Here is a 26,795-nt window from a genome sequence, read left to right on the forward strand (position 1 = left end):
AGGATGAATTACATTCTTAGTTCTGTGGCCAGTCAGAGTGCTGTGTTTTGAGTGGAATTTTATAATATGAAGCAGAAAGAGATCTCTAGTACAACTGAATAAGTCTGACAAAGTAGAAGCGCTCAGTTTTTATGGTCTTGAAATTTATTCTTCTAGAAGTTCCAGGATTTCCAGCATGAAACGTGTGTCTTTCAGATCACTTATGGGAAGTACAGCCATCCGGATTGTACTATACTTACTGTTGCTGAGGAGTGTATTTAATTCCTATAGCATTCCTTTTACCCTCTCAGCAAAGAAAGTTTTTGTTAATAGCAGAAGATTCCATGTCACATTCTCCTGCTTGTGGTGCTGAGTGTTGTTTCCCTGACCCAGATGTTATTTGTAGACATATTCTATACCGGGATTAAAATCTGAGATATCATTTGCATGGGTTGTCTGTTGCTGTGTCTGCTTATTCCTAGTGAGACAGGCTGTGGTACTTGCAGCTTAAAATCTCTTTAAAAACTTGAAGTAGCTCTTACTCTAGAAAGCCAGACTTGAACTCAACTTGGGACCTAATGGAGACTAATGTTTGTGCCAGTGACAGCGTCTTGTATTCATTTGCATGTTTCTTTGATGGAGAACATTGTTGGATGGCTGTTTATGCCAGGAAGATGGAATAGTGGTGAGAATTACATGTGGATTTTTTTGTTGTTCCTCTCCTTTATAGCTTAACAATAAGAGTTTCACATTTTTTTTGTTCACTTCTTTTTTGTAGTTGGAATTCCTGACAGAGTTTACCTGCACCTATGACTGAATTTCTTAAATTGCTTTCTGAATTTCACTATGGTTGGAAAATCAGGCTGTGTATTTTCTTCCCTAATGTTTTGCCTGTAAAGGGAGGCACTTTTCATCTTGGAGAAGTTTTTAGGGTTTTTTTTCTCATTTTTTTTCTTTTCCCATAGATAGAATTGAAAGAAAAGACATTTGCCATTGTACCAAGAATTGAGCTGCGAATGAGTGCATTGTGGATTGCATGTCTTGCTCTTTCAGCCAAACCCAGGAAAATCACAGGAAAATGCCACAGAATATCATGCAATAATATAGATTTTTAACTGAAAAATTTGCCTGTACCAGCCTGTTGCTCAAAGATCGATTTGAAACTTAAATCCAGCTTTGACATTTGATTAGATTCCTCAGGGTATATCCAGGCAGCTTTTGAAAAGCTCCACAAATGAAGACAAATGAAGGCTCAATGGCAATCTGCTTCAATGTTTGACCATTCTCACAGAAGAAAAATGTAGCGTAATACGCAGTCACAAGTGTGTTTGCAGGTTGTGTCTGTTGTGTAAAGCAGAGCAAAGCTGCATATGATACACTCCGTTGTGTGGAGTACACACCCTCCTCCTCACTTTCACAGTCTGTCTTTCTGCGAGAGTGTTTTATCCATTCACTTCAGCACTCCAGATGTGCTTCTTATTTGATCGTATTTCTGTGCTTCCTGGTGAGATTGTATCTTTTCCTCTGCATGTGGCTTTCCTCCTTTTTTTTTTTTCCCCACACCGAACAAGTGCATGAACAGTGCCTAAGATGAGCTTCTGCTTGCATTGCTTTTACAGGGAAAGTTTGCTTCTGGCTATCGTGCTCTTAGGGATACTTTTCCACATCCCTGTGGCTGATTTTCTTTAGACTGGTCACTGTTGCATAGTGACTCTGGTTTAAATCCCACCTCATTATCAACACAGAATCTGTTGACAAAGATAGTCTAGCCATACTTTGTCAGATTTTCTCTCTTCAGCAGTCTCCGTTCTTCAGAAAGTATATTGGGATGATAAACGCCATAGCATTTATTGTGGCAAGTTGTGAAAACAGGTGTTGCTCAAGAGGATGTTTATGCTGCTCAAGCCTTTCCCCTTGTGGACAAGGAGAAGGAGTTCAGTATTCTCATACCTTTCACCTAGCATGTTGTTATGCTATGTATCTAAACTGTGTGTTTCAGTGCTTTTGCTTGTTTGTCATGCTTGAATGAGGCTGGCATCTGGGTCTTAACAGCAATTTTGCAGTCAATTTTTTCTTACCTAGCTCTGTGGGACTTGTCAGGGATTGTACTGTTAATTTATGACAGGAGAACAAGAGGGACAATTGGAAAAAGAGAAATGTGGCTGACAAACTTGTTTTTACGAAGTTAGAAGGAGGAATAATGATCATAGAGCTATAAATGCAAGTAGAAGAAAAGCACACTACAGACAATTCTATAGTCTTTGAATGACCTTATGCTAACATTTGAAGCTGTTCAAATGATTGCTGTTGTTGCTATGATCCACGCTTGCTTGTTGCACTGAAGTTTGTATTGATCACTTCCTATAGTGAGCTCACTGTGCAGTACCAAGGAATGAAAGAATAGAATAGTTTTGTTGCTGATATAGGATGTTTACCTGCTCACCAGTGGGTGCGGTGAGTGCTAGTGAATGGTTTGTGTGGATTACGTGGGGCTGGAGAATTGTACTTGCTATAGCAGCCGTTGTCTTTGAACTATGTTATTACCTGATTGTCCAAGGTAGTTACAGATTGTGTGGAGTGTCTTAATTAGGAAACATACTAAGCAGATGTCTTAATTAGTTGATAACTTATTTGTTCTAGGTGGAAGCTTCAGCATCCACATGTGAGAAACTGAGGCATGATCTGGTGGGTAGCAACCCTATCCAAGGCAGAAGGGTTGAAATTAAATGATTAAGGTCCCTTCCAACACCAACTATTCTATAATTGTATTTGTATCTTCATTACAGTACTCTCACAACCTTGTGTGCAGTTACTGCAGTGTCATTTTAACCCTTATTCAGTTACAGCTTTTAAGAGAATCACATTTGTCTCCATAACAAATTAATCATAAAGTTAATACTTAGATGGTTCTTAGTCTGGAATTACAGGTCAAAGTAGTATTCTGAGGGAACTTTTCTGTTCCCCTAAATTCAGGCTCAAAAAACACATTTAGACACACTTAGAAAGACATAGTTGGATAGTATTTATTAAAAGTTTCTGACAGTGTAAAAGCTTCTAGATGTCTTACTTGATATGGGAGACAGATGTGAAGGATACCTGTCTGTTAGAAATGGAAGACTCCTCTTGGATGCTTCTCCACTGAGTGATTTGTTTTTAATAATAAAAGGATGAATTGCTGAGATTAAAGATGCTTTTTGGTAGCAGAGAGTGATGCGGTGCTTAAATTTGAGGAATTACAAAGAAGGATTTAGATTCATCTTACGTGCAAGGAGTTGCTTGTGCCAAGCTGGATTGCTTCAATTTTTCCTCTGAATGTATAGAATCATAGAATCACCAAGGTTGGAAAAGACCTAAAAGATCATCCAGTTCAACCGTTCACCTATTACTAATAGCTCCCACTGGAGTATGTCTTGTTTTGTAACGACTTTTGTAATTACCCATTTTTTTTTTTTTTGGGGGGGGGGGGGAGGGCCGTGTGGGGGTGTGTGTGCTCTTATTTCTTCATCTGCGATTTGAAATTAACAGAAATTGAACATTCGACATATGGGCGAGATACAGTGTTAGGAGTGGAGTGAGTTTGCAGTAAGGTTATTTACGTGTTTATTTCAGTCTTGCTCTTTAATGTTGAAGACTTGTATCTTATGTTGGTAATATTTAATTACTATGATTTTTTGCAACTGGGGCTGAGCTCAGTACTTTTTATTTCTAAGGGTCTTGATGTTGATGAGCTCTAAATAGGTGATGGAAAACAACAGATCTACCACGGGGGTACTGTCAGTTGAGAGTGCTTTGTACTATTAAAGCCTTAAAAGTGTGCTTGACCTAAGAAATGTACTGAGATGTCCTAGTGGATATCTTAGAATCATAGAATCATCCAGGTTGGAAAAGACCCCACAAGATCACCCAGTCTAACCATCCACCCATCACCAATAGTTCTCACTAAACCATGTCCCTCAGTACAACATCCAAATATTCCTTGAGCACCTCCAGGATTGGTGACTCCACCACCTCCCTGGGCAGCCCATTCCACTGCCTGACCACTCTTTCAGAGTAGTAGTGTTTCCTAATGTCCAGTCTGAACCTTCCCTGGTACAGCTTGAAGACATTCCTTCTAGTCCTATCATGAGTTACAGGAGAGAAAAGAGAGCACTCTTGTATCTCTTGATAAGAGATACAAGAAGACTCATCTGTAGCGACACAGAAACTAAGAGATTAGTCTATTTTATAAGTAGGATGCTCTTTTTGCTTCTGAGGTATGAAGTTCAATAAGAGTAAATGGCAAGTCTAGCACCTGTGGTGGAGTAATACTGTAAGCAGCCTGGGAGGAAAGTGACTGGAGAGCACCCTTGCAAAGAGAGATCTGGGGGTGTTGGTGACAGCAGGCTCAGCATGAGCCAGGAGTGTGTCCCGGCAGCCAAGGAACAAACTGCACCTTTAAGTGGATTAAACACAATATAAGTAGTGGTGATTCTCTGGCTATGTTTGTTAATGATGCAGCTTCATATGGAGCATTGTGTGCAGTTCTGGTCTTTAGATTATAAAAAGGATGTTAAGGTTCTTGAAAGCTTCCAGAGTAGGGCAACCAAGCTGATAATAGATTTGGAAGCCATGTCTTGTGAGAAGAGGCTGAAAGCACTCAGTGTGCCCAGCTGGGAGAAGAGGAGGCTTAGGGGCAACTTCACTGCTCCCTGCAGTGAGGTCTTTTATCCGAGGAGAGGAAGCAGAAGAAGGTGCTGGGCTTTTCTCCTGTCAGACTGGGCATGAGGAAAAATCAGATGAGTGGGTGTTAAAACACTAGAACTTCCTAGTGAGATGGTTGATGCCCTGTGCGTGTCAGTGGTTAAAGACAAGTTTAGATAATACCCTTAATAAAACGCTTTAACTTTTGTTAAGCCCTCATGTGTTCAGGCAGCTGGACTAGATGATCTTAGTAGGTCTGACTGAACTGTCTAAATTCTAATTCTATCCTGCTCTATCCTATGCTATACATTAATTACTGAGCTCTAGATGGTCTATTCCTATCACATCTCTGTTTTCTAGATAGATTACTTTCCTTTTCTTTCTACATTTTTCTTATACCTGCATCATAGTGCTTTGATGTATTAATATGATAATGTTGCTTTATTTGGGAGTGCTAATCAGTGTTTTCAAGAGTATTCATTGATTCTTAAAACATTAAATTTCTAAGATCATTAAAGTTGTATACGAATTATTTATGCTAAGCACCAATTTTATAATGGTTTTGATGATATTTTAAAATGCCTTTGACGTTTTGAACTAGTTCAGTTTTCAGTGCATGTTTAGGGTTTTTCCTATAAAACCTGTATTGCATGTCAATAATGGACATGAGAGGTATGTCAACACATTTCTGATTCAGTTTTCAATTACTGCGTAGGTTGATTCAGAAGTAATGCCTCCTGTTTATCTTTGTGGAAACTCAAAAGATACAAAGAGCAAAGCAAAATAACTTTTCCTTTCATAGAAGAAACTAGTTAAATATATATCAAAATATACTAAATGCTTTTTATTTATTTATTTAAATAAATATTATTTAAATTTAAATAACGAGGTTCTGCCTCATTAACACCTACAACAGAATGGTGTGGTGAACAGGACTAGGGAAGCCATCCTGCCCCTGTACTCGGCATTGGTGAGGCCTCACCTCAAGTACTGTGTTCAGTTTTGGGTACCTCAGTGCGAAAAGGACATGGAGGTACTGGAGCAGGTCCAGAGAAGGGCAACAAGGTTTGTGAAGGGCTTGGAAAATCAGCCCTATGAAGAGAGGCTGACAGAGCTGATTTTTGCTGGTTTAATAGTGTAATGTCCAAGTTTGATGTTTCACGAAGATTTCACCCCACCAATGTCTCATGTAGCTGAGATAACATAAGTCATGAATGGTGCTCTGCAAACGTAGCTAGCCAACCTAACTTTGTGACAGACAAGAGCCAGAAATAGAGAACAAAGGAGAGTATATAGTCAGAATAGAGTAGCGAGATTTCATCTTCTGGTTTCAAGTTAAGTTTGTTGTCTCTGCTGTCTTGTAAAACCATCCCTCAAAGTTACAGTTCAGTACTTTCCATGTGTTGATACTAGTGACTCTGAAGCTATATAAGCAGAAAGCATTTTTTTTTCCTCCATGAAATTCATTGTCTGCTGGTCAGTCAGCACCAGGACAGAGAGATGCTGGATGGTGTGGTAAAAGACAAGATTGTCCATGTGTATGTCAGCTCTGACTTAAGTCAGATGAGCTAAACTGAACATAAAACCCAAGGTTTTTTTTGTTCGTTTTTTGAATGTATGCATACATGTACTCATATTAAAAAATGGAGAATGGATCCATTCATTTCACATTTATTCGTGACTCTGAAGTGCTTGTAATTTGGGATTATAAGCAGTGTATTGTAAGTAGAAATGTAGCTCAGAAAAACAGATCTAGCCATCAAGTCTAGTTAATATTAATGAGTTGTGCATACAGGTGTCCGGCCTGTTTTCCATTGTTTGGAAGAGAATGCCTTACCCAGAACGGCCGTAGTTGTTTTGAGTGTCATCTGCCTCCCCATGTTTTTCACTATTTTGACATTGCCATTTAACTACTATTAGTGATAAAGCTTTGAGGTACTTTCCTTTAGAGCTTTTACGTGGCGATTGGGATGAAACAGATTTAATTATCTTCAAGTAAGCTGTGCGTTATTATTAAATACTTCAGAACTTTAACACAACTATTATGCAGCATCTTGTGCCTGACTGATACTGGAAGGGTAAATGAACCAGAAATAGTAACGCGCTGCTTTCTCCCTGAGAAAGTTTCTTTTTCCTTTCTCGTATGCTTATGTCCTTTGCGTTTCTTACTCAGGCCATAACTTCTGATGTTTCCAGCTACTTTCGTTTATTATAGAGTATCAATTAATACTGATTATTCAAATTTAGTAAAAACAGAATCAGTATCACTGTTTTGATGTCAGGTATCAGTAATGAGACTTATGTGGCACCCTATGTGGTTCTTCTAGCACTTGTGCATTTAAGCATTTAGCTTTGTATTGTACCATTTTATTTAATAAGTTCTTATAATTCTTATGGTTGTGCTGTACTTGAGGACCTGAATTTGAGTCCTAGGTAATCCATTTTTATTTTTTTTTTTTTAAATTTGTGTTTAAATTGTGAAACCTCTTCACTGAGGCTTAAGGTCAAGCATTTTGCTGTGTGTTTTGCTGTAGGATGGCCACAAACACGTAGTCAGTTTAGGAATCTTAGCTGACAGCCAGCAACTTTTAAAGTTGCTATAACTCTGTTTTGTTAGCATGCCTATTTTTGAAGTATTTCGTTTGGAATATGTGATGCCTACATGATAACTCCTAAGAATGAGACTTTGTAATTAAGGAATTGAGTTGAATTGCATTGAATTCAAGAATGTCCTTTGTATCTTGCTATGCAAGTGAACTCTACTATGTTAGATGTTAGTAACTTAAGGGTTTTCTGAGGCTATAGATGTGTCTTCTGATCTCGCTGCTAATTGCAGCAGAAGTTTTTGCTTTTTTCTTTCATTCATCTTTGCTGAATTTTAGTGTTATATCTGTTTTCTGTGGACTTAATGAGTTCACATAGTGGCTTCTGATCTGTTTGGATCTCAGTAAACCTCTTCAGTAGAGATGAGTTGCTCAATTCTTTCAGCTCACATTGGGCCACCTGATGATTATTAATTAACCACATAGTTACTGTGTGCTGCTTTGAGTTGTCGTAGAGAGAATCTCGAGGCTTGGTGGAAGCTTGAAGGATGTGATGTAACCAGTTTAAGTTAATTCCTGTTCGATTACAGTTGTCACTGCAAAAAACTCACCTTGCACTTTCATCTCAATACTGTGGTATTTGCTGTGTATAATCTTAAAGGTCTCTCATATTCCATTTTGTAGAATTACATCTCATGGGGAAATACCAGAGAAAGCTGAGTGAAAGAACGGGTCTTGCTCAAGTGCAGGATTCATATGTGTTTTTATAAAACAAAGTGTGATATTCTAGCTCAGGAGTCCTCTTCTTTTTTTATTCTTTCCTTTGCTTTCATGAATTGTTTCTCTGGAAGAGAAATTATTTGTGTGTATTAATATGTCCTGTGTTACTGTTTTCAATTCATCATAGTGAATAAGCGTTACTTTATCAACCCACTCATCAATAATGACCATTAACTGCTGGGTATCAGATGGAATGTTGAATAGAAGCTTGTTTTTCGAAGTGGCAGAATCTGACTCCTTTTTGCTGTAATAAAGTAGCTTCTGTTTGCGGCACTGTGTTGCTGGGAGGCTGCTGCTGATTTTTATGGCATATGTCAGTGGTGACTCGAAGTACGCATTTCATTGAGTAGCTCTTCTGCTTGTTTGTAAACTGTCTTCTGTAAGGAGAGAGGGAGGGAACTAAATGTTCTGAAGAGAAGAGTATCCAAAGAAGAGAAAATATTTGTATTGGGAACAAAAGCTCAGATTGTTCTGTTGATATCACCACTTCACTTCCAGTGTCACTCAAGGGGAGGGATGGCCTGACTGAATTTACACCAGCCTCTTTGTCAAGTCTGGCAGAAAAACCCTACATTTGTACTGTTTTCATCTTTAAACTCCAATCTCCAATGTGCAGAACTTCAGCATGTGGTATAACTGGAAAGAAGAATAACAAAATAGGCTCTGAGAGATTATGAAGTAGAAAACTGAAGTTTTGGTTCACAGCAGAGATGTACAGTGGCAATTTTGGGAGTCCGTAGAAAATACAGTACTTTATAAAAAGGGCTGTTCCACAGCCTGCTCATGAATCAGAGCATGCATGCAATTACAGAGCTAGAAAGTTCGTGTAGCTGAAAGTAAGCCTTAATATATTTTCTACACATGTAAATGGAATAAATGGAATCTGACTGACAAGTTAGAGCGTTTTTCTTAAATCTGCGCTATTTTTCTGATTAAAGGAGATGATAGACCATTTGCTGATATTCACATTCAGCTCAGTTTTCTATCAGACTTTGTTTTTAATTTTACTTGAGAGATGCTTCTGTAGGATGGTGTGTGTGTGTGTGTCTGAAGCCTGCTTATTTAAACACACAGATCACGTCAGCTGCAATGCGGCAGTGCTTGGTGCTAATGAGGTTAACATCCAGAGTATCCGTCTGTTTGTTTTCTGATATCTGTACAATTTTGGTAATGGGTGCTGGGTTGGGGTTGGGGGGCGGGAAGAGATTTTTATTGGCTATGGCTTTGTTTTGTCTCTATGCCCTCCTGGTGGTTGGGCAATATATTTCTACTTCCATTTAGGGACTTGAGTGTTTATTTCATTATTTTTGTTGCAAGCTCTAAGATACAACCTGGTTAGAAAAAGAAAGCAGGAAGTACGCATAGGATCCCTTGTCCCTAAAGGATCGCTTCAAATGTACTTTTAAATGAAAACCTAAAGACAATATACTTCCTGACAGCATGTGTGTCTACAAATTGGGTAGGTGTATTTGAAAATGGCTTTGGAATAGAGCTAATCAGGTAATTATTTTGGGTTAAGTGTAAATAGTTAGAAAAGACCTTTCATAGGGATAGAAATGCAGATGAACTGTGATTTCTCAGCTCATTTTTTTTTCCCCTCATTTTTAACCCTTTAGCTGCTGACAGCAGTGTGAACTGTGTGTTTTACATTCAAATCAGTTGGTCTTAAAGCAAGAAAAGTGAATATAAAATACTTGTCTCTTCCCATTTTCAGCTTCCAGACAGTCCTCATCAAGCTGATGTCTTCCCAACCGATCCTGTCATATTTCTGTGCTTGCAACTTTCCATGTTTTTTCCTTTTTTTTTTTTTCAGTTATATTGTCTGTAAAACTGTAGGTCACGACAGAGTGATGACACTGGTCTTGGTGATGAAGCTGACTTTCCTTACAGTTCCTTCCTCAGTGTTACCTAGTGCAGCCATGCTAGTTGATAATGTTATTTGAGTATCTATTCGTTATATGTCAGATTTTGAAATGATGTGTTAAAAACTTTCCTTTTTTAAGGGTCATATTTAACCTCAGTTGCTTTGGTGATGGTGTGACATGGTTCCACAAACAGAGGAATCAATGTATGTGGGCCTGAGAAAGGTAGAAACAGTATCATTTAGGCAAGACATATGTGAGAGGCAGGCGCTTCCTGAGTTATTGTTACTGCTCTTGTCATTGTTGTGTGCAACTTACGTGCAGAGGAAGGTTGACAGTACAACCTAGCAAGAAGTTTTTCATCCTGGTACATGGCCTAAGATTATGTGCACTAGTACAGTGTAATAGTACTGTATGAAGCAGTATGACTGCCAAGATGTGTGCTGTTCTAATGCTCACCATTTATGTCTAGTGTGATCAAATACAGGGTAATGTGTTTTTTTGTGTTTGTCTCCCTGCACCTGATTGGAATGGTTTTGTTTTCCTTCTTCAGGTCTTCGGGTGAACGGGGAGCTTATTACTGCTTACCCCCAGGTGGTGGTCGTCAGGGTACCAACACCTTGGGTCCAGAGTGACAGTGATATCACAGTACTTCGCCATTTAGAGAAGATGGGCTGTCGGTTAATGAATCGTCCCCAGGCCATCCTCAACTGCGTCAATAAGTTCTGGACGTTTCAAGAACTTGCTGGTCATGGTGTTCCCCTGCCAGACACCTTTTCGTATGGTAAGCCTTTGTAATCAAAATAGTTGCTTGCAGAATTTATCCTTTTATAGGATAGTCAGATGCTGGTTTTGGCTTTGTTGGTTAGCTGTGATATTTTATGACAAGTAGTTTAATTGTGACACTACTTCCCAGCAACTAACTTTGCTGATTACTTCTAAAATATTTCGAAGTCTTCCAGTTGCTTAAAACAACAGGCAGAAACTTGGGGGACTGAATGTCACAGGATATTGAAGATATCATTTAGTAAAATCTGAAAATATGCTGAACTTCTATATAAGTAAAAACATTTGCAAATATATTAGTTGTTATGGAAGGCTAGAAATAGGACACGCTCACATGTTCTAGTACTTGTTAACAGTTCTTTGAGGTTTGCTTTCTCTCCATCAGTTAATTACTGATGTTCCTGGTTTCTGCCTCTGGAGCCTTTGGTTTCTTACAGAGTGCCAGGTTAGGAGAACCATTTGTTTGAGCTACTGTGGTTTTATTTTTGCTTTAATTAAAATACATTAAAATGTGGAATGCACCTCTCACCCTTCCTTTCCTTTTTGGGAAGCGTTAGTGCTTTCCTCTCCTTCATGCAGTTACACTGATAGACTTTTGTAATGAAAACTTGGCAAAAACACAAACTTGATAAAAGAAACATCCATTCCTTATAGATACACTTGCTCTATCTCTTTAAGAAGGGAACGAGTTTTTAATTCATTGCAGGGAGAGGAAAACCAAGAATGATGGTGTAGTTGGAGATCATCTCTGTTTCTTCCTTAACTCCCTGCCTGTCTTAATTCTTTTAATGCCCGTCTCTGGAATTTGACAGAAGTGTTACCTTTCTTTTTTATACAAGTATCAAGTTATCAAGGAGAGTTGGCTTTGCCAAGAAAAACAGGATGTATTGAACTACATGTTACTCTATGACATGCATTAAAATCTGTGGTGGAGTAGTGCTGGTTGCTTCTGGCTTTCTGACCAGTGTCCTGGCTTAACTTCTGTGCTTTACTGCACATGGTTTTAGAGGAGTCTCATCCCTTCAATTGCTTAGTTATCTAATTTCTTGTACTGTGGTCAACCTCCTGTGAAACAAAAAACTCAAAATTAAAGTATCAATCATAAATATTAAATGTTACTCTCTAAGATTCTTACAGATTCAAGGCAACAAAAAGATGGAAGTAGTAATTCAAGAAATAGGGAGAAAGAGATGCAAGAGAAGCCTTAGAAAAGGGGAAATGAGTCACAAGATTTGAATTGTTATTGCTGTCAGGATTACGCCTTGACTTTGTATTCCATGCTGTTTGTCTGGTGAATAGTTTGGATGGAACTGTTCCTGGTGTTGTCTGTGCTATTTTCCTGTTAGAAAATTCAGATGATGAAGTAGAAGAGCTAAACAGGAACAACAAGATGGAGGAATCAGGGCATTCACATTTGAAAGACAAATTGGATTGAGCTTTTTGGGATTGTGATGAATGGCCATTGTCATTATCAAAAATTTGTTAATCTAAAAGAGGTTTAGATTAGATGTTAGGATTAAATTCTGAACGCAGAGAGTGGTGAGGCACTGGCACAGGCTGCTCAAGGAAGCCTTGGAGGCATTCAGGGCAGGTTGAATGGGGCCCCACACAGCCTGATCTGGGGGTTGGCAACCCTGTCCACAGTAGGTTGTCTGGAACTGAATCTTCAAGGTCTCTTCCAACCTAAGGCGTTCTATGATTGTCAAGTTGTCTTACATTCTAAAGGGAGTAGAAATTAGTAATGCACAAACACCTCAAAATTCTGATCAAATTTTTCTGAACTACTGTTTTTTTTTTTCCCTCTGCATTGTCAAAGTTGGAAGAATGAGAGAAGTGTGTCACAATTAAATGCCCGGTTTGGCTTACACCAGGTTGGTGGCATATAATATTATTGGTTTTCTTTTACCAGGTGGTCATGAGAATTTTGCCAAAATGATTGATGAGGCAGAAGTGCTGGAGTTCCCTATGGTGGTGAAGAACACACGGGGTCACCGAGGTGGGTCTGAGGTCAGAGGTGAAGGCAGGGAGTATTCTGAGCAGTATTTGAGATCTTGTGTTGTCAAGGGGTTTTCTATTAGGTATTGAACTTTTTTTTTTTTTTTTTTTTTTTTTTTTGCAGTACTTCTAAGTTCTGCTAGCCTCCAAATTCTGAATGCTTAATAGTCTGCAATACTGGGAAACAGTACGTTAGTGACTTTTGCAAGGAGAGCTTTGAATTGTAATGATGGAGGCCTACTTCCAGGGATATAGAGAAGTGCCTACCTGGGTTTTAGGGATGTTTCTAAACAGACATAAGAAATTTTTAGTTCAACAAACCTTAATTTGACTTTTCTTTCTAAATGGCTTTTTCTATAGTTAGAATTCTGATTTAAATATAATCTCATATGCAGTTTGTCAAACTGAATCTATATTATTTTATTTTTTAATTATTATTATTATTTTAAATCTGACAGTACCTGTGGTAGTGCGGCAGATTCACGTGAAATTTTTCTGTTATAGTCTTTTGTTTAAGTGTTAAATCTAAAATACTACATAAATTCATTTTAATGGTAGAGAGTAATCTATTAAAGTAAAAAGGTTTGGAATCAGTTTTAGAGGTAATTTATATAGGAGATCAAGCTGTTTTTAATCCACTTTGAGTAATACTAGAAGAGTCTGAAACTGATATTTAAGCACATAAACCAGGAATTACCTTAAACTAATAGAAACCTACTCTACTTTTTGCTTCTTACTGTGCCTGTTTATTCCCACACAGTTGTTCTGGTGCATCTCTTCTGAAAGATGATGTAGCCATTTAGTAAATTAATTCAGGAACGATTATTAGCTAAATCTAGACTGGTTTTGTTTATTTGGATTAATTACTTGCTTGAATTACCATGTATTTGCACAAATTCTGCACTGACGTAGTGTAAGACTGAGAGCAAAAGGCTGCTGCAGTAGAAGATTTTGGCAGTAACACCTATTTGTATAACTTAAAGTGCTTGCAGACCTTTGGAATCTGTGATGTGGGAATTTGACTTTTCAGCAAGCTGAATTTCACAAATGTGGAGTAACTGAGGAACTGCATTGAGTTTGCCTTGACATTGCTTCTTGTTAAGATCTAGAAATAATTGTCGAGTTTGTAGCTATTGACCTTCTTTTCCATTTTTAGCTAGAATTCGTATGAATCTCTGCTTAAGGCTAGTGCATCCTAGGCTGCATTAGGGAAGTATTGCCAGCAGGTAAAGGGAAGTGACCTTTCCCATCTACTCAGCACTGGAAAGGCCGCACCTGGGGTGCTGAATCTAGTGTTGGGCTCTCAGAACAAGAGGGACATGGAGCTACTGAAGTCCAGCAGAGGGCCATGAAGATGATCAAGGAATTGGAGCACTCTTCTGTGAGGGTAGACTGGGAAGATGAGGAACCATTGAGCCTAGAGAAGAGGAGGCTCAGAGGGGATTTCACCAAGTCTACAATTATCTAAAGGGAGAATGTCAAGAGGATAGAGCCAAGCTCTTCTCACTGGTGTCCAATGCCAGGCTGAGCATTGGTGTACACAAACTAGAACGCACAATACTCCCTCTAAACGCCAGGAAGCACTTGCATGGTGTGTGGATGACTGAGCACTGGGACAAGTTGTCCAAATTGGTTGTGGAGTTACTTCCATGAAGACGCTCAAAAGCCATCTGGACATGGTCTTGGGCAGTCTGCTGTAGGTGCCCCCGTTTGAGTAAGTGATGGGACTAGATGACCTCCAGAGGATCCTAAAGCGTCAATTAATTCTGTAATCTTGTTTAGAAAATTTTACGTACTTCACGTACCATACATTTTAATGCAAATTTATCGCAGTGCCTGCACTTTCATGTTAAGAGAGTTGGGAAAGCTTCTTCAAATTAATTTAAGATGGGCTATTTTCAAATGGTGTTTAAAAATGAGACAACTGTGTCCACAAGTGTTGTTTAATGAATGAAAGTCATGCTCACCTAAGCCAGTTTTCTGCAGTTTGGTGCTGTTTCAAATGTCCTATTTTTATTTTGCCAAGATTTTGTGGTGATGTAAGTAGTTTTCCTCCAAAGCATCATTAATTCTGTCCAGTTTTAGGAATACAGTAGGAGTAACTGCCTGTAGCAGAGCTTAAGTTGGGCATGGGAGAGATCATGTGGAAGATTTTGCTGCACTGTCTACTTTTAAGTCTGCGTTCTGGTGTTGTGATTCTTATAAGAGATTCCATGTTCATCAAGCAGCATTTTATGCTGTGCAGAACTTAAAACGCCAAGAAAGCAGAGGCTTCTCCAGTTGAGCTTTGAAGCACTTGCTAAAATTCTTAGCATAATATTTCTGTTAGGTCTCCTACAGTTGCATTTCTGTTTTCTTAGAATAGGCAGTTTATAAATTGTATTTTAACATTAACATTGCAACATAACTCAGTGACAATTCTGCCATAAAAAAAATCAGTGTAGCCTTATTGCAAAACATATGTTTAATGTGACCCGAACGAGTCATTAACAAATTGGGAGATGGGAGAAGTAGCTAAAGATGGAAATGGATGACTTCTTGTAAGACTAGAAAAGAGATGGAAGTGATGGAGTCTTCCTTGAATGCTTTTCATTTGTACTAGTAAAATAGGAAGAGAACAGAGAAGTCTTAGGTGTACTGTAGAAATGAAGGATGAAGGATGTCTGAACTTAAAACAAATCTTTGCTAAGTTTGCTGGCAGAAAAGCCAATAATTTCCGAAGAGTTAAAGAGGTTTTTTTTCCAAATTACAGTGCATACCATTTACTTTTATGTTTTGTGGAATGTTCAGCTAAATTTATCTTGGATAATTTGGAGTGTAGAGTTTTGCTCTGAACTAAGTTGCTTCACTGCTAAACCTCGAGTACTGGGAAGAGCAGCTTTCAGCAGCTTCCTAGTAGTGAAGCAGCTTTGCAATAACACACTAGTCACCTGAGTGCTCCTAAAAGGCTGTTGTTTAGCAGTTTCATGTGATTGATTTTTGCTGCATCAAATATGTGGGCTGTGGGTCTAATTAAATATCTACTGCTTTTGTAGTATTTTTTTTTCCCCTTTTTCTCTCATTCTCTCACTCTTCTCATGGCTTCTCTTATTCTTTTGGTACTTGAACGCTTAAAGGCACTGAAGCACTGCATTGCTAACGTCCACAGAGGAATTTGTAAATGCATATAAACTACAGATAGTGCATGTGAGAATGAGCAACATAATGGTCTGAGTTTTTACTTCTCTGTGCTGAATCATTGACTCAGCACAAATTAGTAGCTTCTTCCAATCCTACAATCCATCCTTTTCTTATACAGGCAAAGCTGTGTTCCTGGCACGAGACAAGCACCATTTGGCAGACCTGAGCCATTTGATCCGTCATGATGCCCCATACCTATTTCAAAAATATGTGAAAGAGTCCCATGGCAAGGATGTCCGTGTCATTGTAGTAGGAGGCCGTGTGGTGGGCACCATGCTCCGTTGCTCTACAGATGGGAGAATGCAGAGTAACTGCTCACTTGGTAAGAAAAGCTTTGGTTATAGCTCTAATCAATATTTTTGAATCCAGAAAAAGGACAAACCCAGTTGCAATAAGCTGAAAGTTTTATTTTGTGTTATCTGTGCTTAATGTCCAGTGCAGTTTTAGTAAGTCAAAATGCATTACAGATTTTAGTTATTTGTATTTGATGCTGGGGAAATACAGCCTGAAAGATTTTTCTGCTAAATGTTTTTAGCATTGTTTTATATTTTTAAACTTAAGTGATGTGATAGCTGAAGTTTGTGTAATTTAGTACTTAGATGATGGCCTGTGTACTAGACCAGCTGAAGTACAGGCAGTGTTCCAGAATTCTTTTGTTAGAGACTAACTTATCGCAGCAATCTGAGAGAGACACAAGCAAATGAAAATGTCCTTAACCCTCTTCCCCCACAATTACATTTGGCAGATCTGTATTCTCATCAAGAACATTTGATTTAATTTTTCTGGATGATTTATTGTGATAACTTACAAATACATATAGCAAACCTCTACCTTAAAGGAGGACACAAGGGTATATATAGAAAGCCTCTATCCTAGAGGAAGAAACAAAGATGATTTGTTTAGTCATATTTTTAATTCCCCAAAGATAACAAAAATATATAATGACATCTTCACTGTTTTTATTGCTGTTTTTCTAAACAAGCCATAGTCTTGACTTGCCTTTCACAGAATCTTTTGAAGTCCTGCTAGATTTCAAGTTATTAGCAGTTGTGACAAGAAGGTTGCTTTTTTGAGTTGTTCTCAGCCCTATGCTTGCAGGCTTGCTTTGGTTCTTCAACTGAGGTACACCAGCCAGACTAGAAGTATGTTGGTCACCCTTGTCCAGTTTAGACACTGAGGTTTTTCTCACTTTTTTCCAGGTGGTGTAGGTATGATGTGCTCACTGAGTGAACAAGGCAAGCAGCTGGCAATCCAAGTGTCCAACATCTTGGGGATGGACGTGTGTGGCATTGACCTACTGATGAAGGACGACGGTTCATTCTACGTCTGTGAGGCCAATGCAAATGTAGGTTTCATTGCCTTTGACAAGGCTTGTAATCTAGATGTAGCTGGTATCATAGCGGACTATGCCGCTTCTCTCCTAACCCCCGGTCGCTTGACGCGGCGCATGTCCTTACTCTCTGTGGTGTCCACGGCAAGCGAGACTAGCGAGCCAGAGCTGGGCCCTCCAGCTAGTGCCGTTGTCGACAATATGAGTGCTAGCTCCAGCTCTGTCGACAGCGACCCTGAGACCACGGAGAGAGAGTTGCTCACCAAGCTCCCGGGGGCTCTATTCAACATGAACCAGCTATTAGCCAATGAGATCAAACTTCTTGTGGAGTGATGCTACGTGTAAATAGATGACCAACAGAACTCTCTTGTAAAATTTTCTTTGAGACCAACTTGCAGTGCTGTTTATTAGAGAAACTCGGAGAAATGAGGAAAGGAGGATCAATCAAGAGAGCAAGATTAAAAGGCATGTGTTCTGTGACTGCTGCCTCTATTTTTTTGCAGAACATAATATTGTGATAATTCTTCAGCACTGTTGTTGTAATGAAGATGTTTAATTTGCAGCCTAAATGGGAGTTTTATTTGGATGCTGCTTTGGTTCTGCAACATATTGCAGTGCATGGGTGTTCACAGGAAAGCACTGAAATATGATTAACTGGAAGATTTTCAGAAAGCTCTGGCAGCTCTCTAGAAACTGTTGTGAATTAATGCAGCAGTTAGTTCTCTCCTGCTCTCTAAGGTCTGATCCTGTAAATTGCTGACTGCCTTTAATTCTCAGTGAGAGTTGAAGGTGTTAAATGCCAGGTATTTAAAACTCCTGGACACGTACTGTTCCCACTCTTGTGGTAAATTCAGCATAGTTTTGAAACCATCTCTTTCAGACCTTACAGAATGTGGCCCTTCAAATGATGAGACAGAGGCGTGTCAGTTGCCCTAATGTGAGCTTCTGTGCAAGTTTCAAATTGGTGCCATCTTGATATTAACTGGCAGATTTGTGACTGTTTTTCTTTATAAGGCATTTGAAAGAGGATTTCTAGTACCTCAGATTTTTTTCACTTCAAATCCTGAGTTTGGGAGGTATGCAGGGGAATTGGTCATATTATATTGGTGGCAGAAGTGGCACATTTTACATTTTGCATGACTGGAGGAGTTAAACAGCACTGTAATGTTTGGTATACAAAATAATGTTTAATCCAATGTGAAAAGAAATTACACTAGTTTAAAAAAAACAGTGTGCATTGGCTTGTATTTGTTAGTGTTTTAGTCGTTTTGAGAGAGATCTGCAATGTTAATGTTCCCTTTTTTTTTTTTGTAATACACATCCAACACTCCCTTCTCTATGCCTGCATCTTTAACAGTGGCCAAAGTGAAAACACTGCAGACTTTAAGAAAACACTGAGTTGAAGTCTGTACTATGGGTTTTTTAGTTTGTTTTGGTGGTTTTTTGTTGTTTTTTTTTTTTGAGTGGGAGGGTTTTAGTTGGTTTTTTTTTTTTTTTTTTTTTTTTGCTTTTTATGGGAGCAGAATGTCATAAGGCGTGGAGAAGCGAAAAGTGATTAGAAATCTAGAGGTACATTAGAATAAAGTTGCAGTTCATACAATACTTAAAAGGCTTACTCGTTCCCCACTGAGAATATTTAAAAGCTGATGTTGTCAGAAATCCAAATTGAGAAGTTCTCAATTCTTCGGCAAATGTGCAACAAATTAATTAAAAAAAAAAAAAGAGGAAAAAAAAAAAAGGGAAGAGAGCTCAGCCAGAATAATAATAATGATAATAACAAGTATAACCGAGGTCCATAAACATTTAACAAATTGATTCTGTACTCTTATGTGTCTGTGGTGTGAACGCACACACTTGTGTGAGTTTGTGAACGCGCATTTGCTTCGCTTCATTTCATTTTGGGTTTTGTCTATTTAGATCCTAATTTTTTTTTTCTACACTACCTGATTTTTCTAAGTTGTTCTGGCTGTGCATTTTCTCATTAGCCTTGAGATGTTCTGGGTAACACATAACCAGAACAGAGATACTGAGTCAGTTGTTCAGTCCCTATGTTCCCTTCCTCCTTTTCTTCCACCTTCTCCTTTCTCTGTTCTCATTCCATTCCCAGTTTTCTGGGATCATAAAGCCCTGGAACTATATATATATTTATATATACATAAAGATAAGCCTCTTTTTTAAGTACACAAAGTAAAACGTTTACAATTGAAAAACAATCTTGTGAAAATAGGGTTTGTTTGGAGGGGGGTTGTGTGTGTGCAATGCTGCTGTTTCCTGGATACTTTAATGAAGCATGTCTCATGTACCCTCTGAGGCTCTGCACTGCCCACCTTTGCGGCCCCTATTCACCTCTGTGCTGCTCTGCTGTTTTATCTTCACTTGGACCTTAAACACAACTCATGGACACTATGCAGAGAGTCTTCAAGAGGCAATAAACAGAACAGTATTAACCTGCTTTCGTGGAGGTTTGATCATGCTTCTTTGTACAGTTCTTTTTTTTTTAATATTTTATTTTATTTTTTAAATTTTGAAAGGAATGTAATAAAATGGCTTTTTTTTTTCTTTCTTTCTTTCTTTTCTTTCTTTTTTTTTTTTTTTTTTTTTTTTTTTTTTTTTTTTTTTTTTTTTTTTTTTTGGTAGAATTAAATATTATTATTAAAATCAAGTGTAAGGTTGACTTGTGGTGTTAAGCAGGAGAAGCGGGCTAGCTGGTCCAGCAACAAAAGGGGCTTCAGCAGTCTGGATATTTTAAAATCTTCTCTTCCTAAGCCTTCTAGTGCACAGGTTGTATCTGAAGAATATAAATGTCTTTAACTTCTATGAAAAGCTGCAGAAACAAAGAACACAAAAGAAAGCTGATATTCTGGTCACTGAGCAGTACACTGTCTTTCAGAAACTCTCTTCCCCTTGTGTGTTTATCTAAGGGGAATTTTGAATGTTGGTTCTTTTATTATTTTTTATTGGTATGTGCTTGCACTCATTTTGAAGGTGATGGGTCAGTCTTCACATTTTCAGCTTTGGCTGAAAAGCACATGTGGAATAGAAGCAGGGAGCCAGCATATGCTAGCTGGTATAGTAGGAGTTCTGTTGCAATAGTATCATTAAGGCAAAAGAACAAATAACTGAACAATCTGGGCTGTCTTTTAAGGCTCTGTTCTATTTTGTTGAGAAATGTTGTGTTACACAGTAACTTTACATTTCTCTCACCCTTTCAGAATATCCAGGTAACATTTAACATAATAAAATAGATGTAGTAAATAACCATGAGGTTTTTTATTTTGACAAACAGTGGGTTGAGAGACTTACAGTTTGGTTCCTTTGTGGTAAGATACTCCTCTGTGGTTGGTGCTTCCAAAGCAATTTTGGAGATAAGTCTTTGCATAGTGATCAGGAAAGGAAGCAATATTTGAAACGTCAAATATGTTTGTTTATACATAGGTTATTGATATTGCATATGAAAACCCTACTTGAAGGTTTACTGGTACAAATGGACACACTCATCTGATGTACTTACTTGCTATTTATCCGTTGCTTCTTGAAATAGTGAAATGTACAAAATGATATGGGGTGTGGAGGGAGGTTCTTCCTATTACTTAAGTAAAAAAATGTATCCAAGTGTGGCCCGTTGTAACCAGGCCAATATTTCCCATTGAAGGTGAACTTACAGACCTCAGCTTTATATGCTGTATTTCCTTCATTTCCGTATGCTGAAAAACACATGCTAAAGTTTCATACAGTTGCATTAAAACTACCTGCGTATTTGAGTTTGGAATTTTATGCTGGATAAAGTAATGAATATACAGCCAGATTATAATAGTGTTAATACATCTTATAGTGATAGAAATATTTCTGTATTTCTTAATTTTGAAAGAGCCAGTTAGAAACTCTCTTGCTTAAATATCTTACACTAAATACAACTTAAGTATCCTACACTACATCTGATTATTATTTTTTCTTTTTATTTGTAACAGTGGAGACTTTCTTCTGTTCAATTTAACATGTTTCTAATTGATGTCTTGCTATGTCAATGTATGGACTGTATCTTAAGCTTTGTATTTCATGCTTTAGTGTGTTTGATAAAAAAAATACCTAATTCAATGTTACAGCACATCATTCATAATGCAATAATAGAAGGTCAATGCTTGATGAGTATGTGGACTGTTGAAGCTTCTTGTTCTGAACTAGTGGTCGCTATTTGTACATTTTCTTCCACTTTGTGAGCTATCTTTCATGCAAGATACTTATTCAGGAAGTATCCTCTGGAGCACCAGTGTACTTCAGATGCAAAGGGTACTTCTTAAGGAGTTATACTGGAATTCAAAATCCAACACATGACATCAGTGACATTTGCTAAATCTTGTCTCCCTTTTGTTGTGGGTATCTGTCAGTTAAATATATAAGTGACTCTATGGGCTCTAGAAAGACTTCATGAAAACAATTTGCTTGTACAATTATCTCACGGCTCACTCTTTTTGAGAAGGTTTATGGGCGTTATGGCTGGTGCAGGATAAACGACACACTTCTGTTCTCTCTGTGGAGTTGTAGGTGCTCAGACAGGTAACCTCTGTTGCTACTGTCTTTTTTAATTTTTGAATTTTTCACTGTTATAGGAGTTGCTTTAAAATGAACACTGAAGGTTTTATAAACCTTCATAAAGTGTTATAAACTGCAGTATTTATAAGCCAGATTTTCTTTCTTTGTTTAGTGGGTGAGTTTTGGAGTATTCTGATGGCGGATCTTGCTGTTGGAATCTCCAAGCCTCCCATATTTCTGTTTTTAGTTGAAAATATTTTATTTATTCATTTTAATTGATGGCAAAAATTTGATGCATGAATTTTGGATGGGTTTTGTTGTTGCTTTATTCTGTGTGACTTAATCTCCCTCCTTTGTTTTTTTTCTTTTTTCTTTTTTTTTTTTTTTTTAAAATTATATTTTCTAACAGTGCACTTTCTTACTGTTCTCTGCAAAAATTTTCAGGAACCAAAAAAGTCAAAGTAATCCAGAGAAAACCTTTCCTTCTCCCCTTTCTGATGGCAAGAATGAGAACTTAAGAAAAATCCTTGAGAATGTTCCTTCCTAAACTTGTCCTCTCAGTAATGCAAGTGGGTAACATGGTAAACGTGGCAGTTTGGTGACATCTAAAATCGCCCTGTTGTCAGGTAAATTGACTCTTTTTCTGGTCTTATTGTAACCTTCATAAGTTTGGTAACTTGTCTGCCTTCCTCTCATTTTCCCTTTTAGTCCATTTTGATCAAACTTCTCGAATGATTTTTTTTAGCAGTGTAATTTAGATAAAATTCTACTTCTTTATTTCCTTTTGTTCTACATGTTGGCCTTTAAGAAATCTGTCACTGTCCTTTGCTTTACTCAGATGAAACAAAAATGAGGACAGGGTAGAAGTCTTCTCATGTAGATTCCTGTAATACCTTAATTTCCAAATTCAGCAGAGGAGATTCCAGAGAAGAATACAAGGGGGGCTGTTTTTTTCTATTTATGAAGGATGAGGAATGCACTTGTCTTCAATGATAGAGGCGGTTATCTTCACTGATCTAAGAACTTGTACACATTATCCTTCTCTGATAACTCCTTTCCTTATTCTGTGGTTTCACTTTAAAGGTGGTGAGAATTTCAAGTTTTTTTACTTGAAGTGTAGAGGAGCTTTATACACAGTGAGAAATATTACATAGTTGGAATACATGACTTCATACAGGCTCCCAATATTCCTGTTGTGCTATTTTATTTCCCATGACGTGTATAGACTTAGTGCTCATTTCAGACGTTTTTTTAACATAGGTTGTTCTAAAAGGTTGTCTCCTGTTTATTTCCAAGGAAACCACAATGGATGTAAAGAGCACGGTAACACTAACTGATAGAGCAAATTCTCAGCTTTAAAATGCTGTTTTTTCAACATAGTCACCATCAGTAGTCTGTCCAGTTTCTGGGAAATCTGGGAAGATCACCTCTTTCTTATCCCAAAAGACTGTGCATCTTGAACTTTGTTCAATGAGGAGTTTGCATGTTGCCACTTCATGGACTGCAGCTTTGATTCCAGCTCATGGTGGGTGGCAGCACATCTCATCACCAGTAATGGTGTGATCTAGAAAACAGTCACCTTTAGCGTAGTATTGGTTCAACAGATCCTGACAAACTTGCATATGGTGTTTTTTCTGCTCCTATGTGAGCATCTGTGGGACCCACCTGGCACAAACTCGGCAATATTCCAATGTTACCACCATTGTTTCCAGTGCATTGAAGATCGTATTTGGTTCTGTACAAGTTCTCTGTTCATAGTATTTTGATTCATGTGGATGAACAGATCTAGATGCACTTCATTTTGTGGTGTGACAGCTGAGCATGGCTGTCCAGAATGCGACTTGTCTTTTATGTCGCTACTGGCTCTGCTGAAAAGCACTACCCACTGTCTCACTGTGCTAACAGCCCAAGTGTGATCTCCGTAATGTGCAGCAAGCATTGTCAGTGGGTGTGACTTTCTCTGCATGGAGGAATTCAGTTCTACACTTCTGCTTCATATGCACTTCCATGTTAAATGTCATTTTGTCGGACTGCCACTCTGCTGCCATCTGTTACACGATGACAAAATGTTGTGGAATATTGGCAGGAAGGTTCCGTCTCTGCTGCATACTACCAACATCCTCCTCTGATGTTGTGGGCCAACATAATAAAATAGGAGGCATTACTTTTGGAACAGCCTTAGTATGTACATTAATTACTATTATCATTAAATAATCTATATTTTTTACTGTTAGTATATATTTTTTCTGGAACATAGTGAACTTATCAACGCTTCCATATGTTGCATCTGAGGTTTAACGTGGGAGGAATCATTTCAGTGCCAAGTTTTGCTCAGTTGTGCTAAGAAAAACATGGAATTGCTCTATGTACATCAGTGGTGTGATATTCAATTTCACTGATGTAGTTGAGTGTGTGATTTATGTCTTTAATTTTGCTTTCTAGATAATTTTGCAGACCTGTAATGTATTCATGTTTCCAGTGCTTTTTCTTTTCAGCCACACCTGCTTCTTGCATCTCAGCACTGGCAGGCCTTTGCATTTATTTGTATGTATTTTTGTGAATCAGCAGCTATAGGATACAGTTGTAATACCTTCAGGCATGTGGTGGTTGGGTCTTCTGGAGGGAGAGCTTTGTGGTTTTGTATTAATGTCTAAAAAATACTATATTTTCTTCAAATTTGTTAAAGAAATTCTCATTAGCTCATAATTTGATATTTCTAATCCCATTTCCTATGTGTTACTCAAAGATTTTCTTGGAAGAAATACAGTACGAGTTCTTTGTAGTGTTTGAAAGTTAACTTCTTTGGGAAGATTGGTAGAAAATTTATTGCATTCCCCAGAAATTAGTTTTAACGTTGCTTAAAATATGATTTTACAGATTATGCTCATTCTTGCTTATGGAATAGTGGCTTTCAAAGCCTTCTGCTGATTCCCATTGTTTTGCCTAAAGCATTAAGAATCTTGTAGAATATGAATAAAACTGTGACATCTTAGACAAAGGACTTTAGTGTTTATATTTTCCCATTAATCTAACAATCAGAAGGTCAACAGTAACGACACAAATATTTGTTGCTTTCCCCACCCATCCTAACAGCAACATATGGGAGGAGTAGCGCAACTGTAGCATGTAGGAATTTTTGTGTGTGCCTGAGTGGAAATGCTTGTTTACTGAATAACAAATATGAAAGTATTATCTCATGAGATAGTAGACAGGAAAAGCTGCAGTTTTATTTTGCTAAACTTTTGCACGTTTTTTCCTCCACATAAAATATTTCCACAGGAATGTACTGCTTGTGAAAGATCCTGGATCGACAGTTACGGAGACTGAGCTCCTCTGCCTGCAAGAAAGGTAACAGTAACCAGATTTCACCTTTAGAACACTGCATTGTGCTCCTTGGTCTGGAAAGGCCTTTTCCAAGGTCAGAAGATGAATTTGGTACCCGTGGCTTACTCCTTGGTGCATCTGTAATGCGACTATCAAGGAAGCTGGGTAGATGTTAGTTGAAGAGAACTTTTTTATGATGACTGCTTGAATTTCTGATACTCATTTTGGGGGAATGAAACTAACATGTCAGTGATTTATTTCTTTAGGGTGGGTTTCTTTGTTTTTTGTTTGTTTTTTTTTTCACCCGCAGGAGCTGTATTCTCCCTCTTCTGTGGACACCTGTTTCTTTAAAATGTCCCCTCCATAGTGGAGCAAATAAAGGATTAACCAACAGCAATATAGAATGGGATGATGTCCAGACTCGGATTAACAGTCGTAATGAACACCAGCTCACTAACATCAAGCTCTGAATAAAAGTTATGTGTTCTAATTCATGAGAGTTTGCAGTTCTTCTTGGTGTCTTCTGTAACAGCCTTTCTTCAAATGCTGGTTAACTTCAGAAGTCTGTTAATCTTGCAGTTTTTGTATAGCTGAGCTCCAGCTATACAGCTCCAAAATAACCTGTTGGATATTTTCCATTATGTTAGCATTCGATTCCTTCAGAAATTTAATTCCTAAGAATTCTGAAATCTTTTCTATTAGCAGTTCTCCCAAATGCCTTGGAAGCCTTTGATCAGGCCTTTGGTTTTATCAGTCATGTTGCTGAGAGTACAAGTCTTTTGTTAGGCTTTCAAGGAAAATCATTCCTTCCTGATAACATTGGTGACTGCTAGAAAAAGACAGAGCTGTACCTCTATTAACATATTGGGGATTCTTTGTTAAGATAACGTATGTTTGCTATAAGCCTTTGAAAACCTCTGTAACTTGGGCATTCCCAGTTGTGCAAGATTTAAGCAGACAGCTGTACTTTAGACACAGTCTTTTTTATTTTTCTGGTCATTTTGTTTTATTGCCTTGATTCTCCAACCCGTTCTTTCCCCCTCTGTACCACTTGGTTTATCACTCTTTATCTCTAGGTTGTCTCAAGCTCTAGGTATCAGATTAGAACTACTCATCAAATCATCTTCCCTTCCACCATTATGTTTTGTTTTCCAATGCAGCAGCTTTATATTGCCATTTGCCATTTTCTCTATTGGTTGAGGCATCTGTAAACCAAATGTTTTCTGTTGCTGTGCCCTCAGAAAGGTGCACTGTAATTGCTGAAGGCTTAAAAGGTAGCTGTAATGCTGAAGATACGTGTTTATATGCATCTGAAATTTGGGAACTTTACTGTGTCTTTCAACTAATTTCTGGATGGCGTGTTTTTGTGCTGTTCCTTCTAGGGGAGTGGTCCCATTCAGGATTGCTTCCATTCTGATTTGTACAGGCTGTTCCTGATATGTTTTCTCAACTTGCTTAACTGCTCAGACTAAAGACAGACGTCTTTTTTTCCCATTCTCAATATTGTTGTTCTGTTTCTTTAAATGTGGTTGCACAAAACAATAAAGACTTTTTTTGTCTCACTGGGGCCAGTTTGGAATGGGTTACAGAAAGCATCATGTTCAGCAAAACCCCATTCAGCTATGGCAGTGTTGAAGGGATGTGTTGGCCTAGTGACTGATTTATTTTTAACTGCCTCTCTATGCTTTTATTTCCACTCCCATGGCTTGCCTTTCTGTAAGAGTGAGTATAATACATGGGAAGTGATAGAAAATCCAGGTACGTTTTTACTTCTTTACTTGGTCCTTTACATTTTCCAGATGGAAT

At 38.0% G+C, this 26,795-nt stretch overlaps 2 protein-coding genes across 4 annotated transcripts in view; both read left to right on the forward strand.

Moving 5' to 3' along the window:
* Positions 1–19,587, forward strand: part of RIMKLB (ribosomal modification protein rimK like family member B) — a 35,981-nt gene extending 16,394 nt beyond the window's left edge. For all 3 annotated transcript variants that reach the window (XM_015872171.2, XM_015872155.2, XM_015872164.2), the window contains 4 exons: positions 10,398–10,628; positions 12,540–12,626; positions 15,924–16,127; positions 17,005–19,587. In XM_015872171.2, the coding sequence (XP_015727657.1) occupies positions 10,398–10,628; positions 12,540–12,626; positions 15,924–16,127; positions 17,005–17,468 (986 nt within the window). In that variant the 3' untranslated portion in view covers positions 17,469–19,587. The remainder of the gene's footprint in view (positions 1–10,397; positions 10,629–12,539; positions 12,627–15,923; positions 16,128–17,004) is intronic.
* Positions 19,588–22,268: 2,681 nt separating this feature from the next.
* The window catches only part of LOC107318315 (alpha-2-macroglobulin-like protein 1), a 44,141-nt gene continuing 39,614 nt past the window's right edge, over positions 22,269–26,795 (forward strand). The window contains exons 1-2 of the mRNA XM_032446795.1: positions 22,269–22,291; positions 24,945–25,013. The gene's annotated coding sequence lies outside the window, so the exon portion shown is untranslated. The remainder of the gene's footprint in view (positions 22,292–24,944; positions 25,014–26,795) is intronic.

This window comes from Coturnix japonica, chromosome 1 (genome assembly GCF_001577835.2).
Source record: "Coturnix japonica isolate 7356 chromosome 1, Coturnix japonica 2.1, whole genome shotgun sequence".
NCBI classification, from domain to species: domain Eukaryota; kingdom Metazoa; phylum Chordata; class Aves; order Galliformes; family Phasianidae; genus Coturnix; species Coturnix japonica.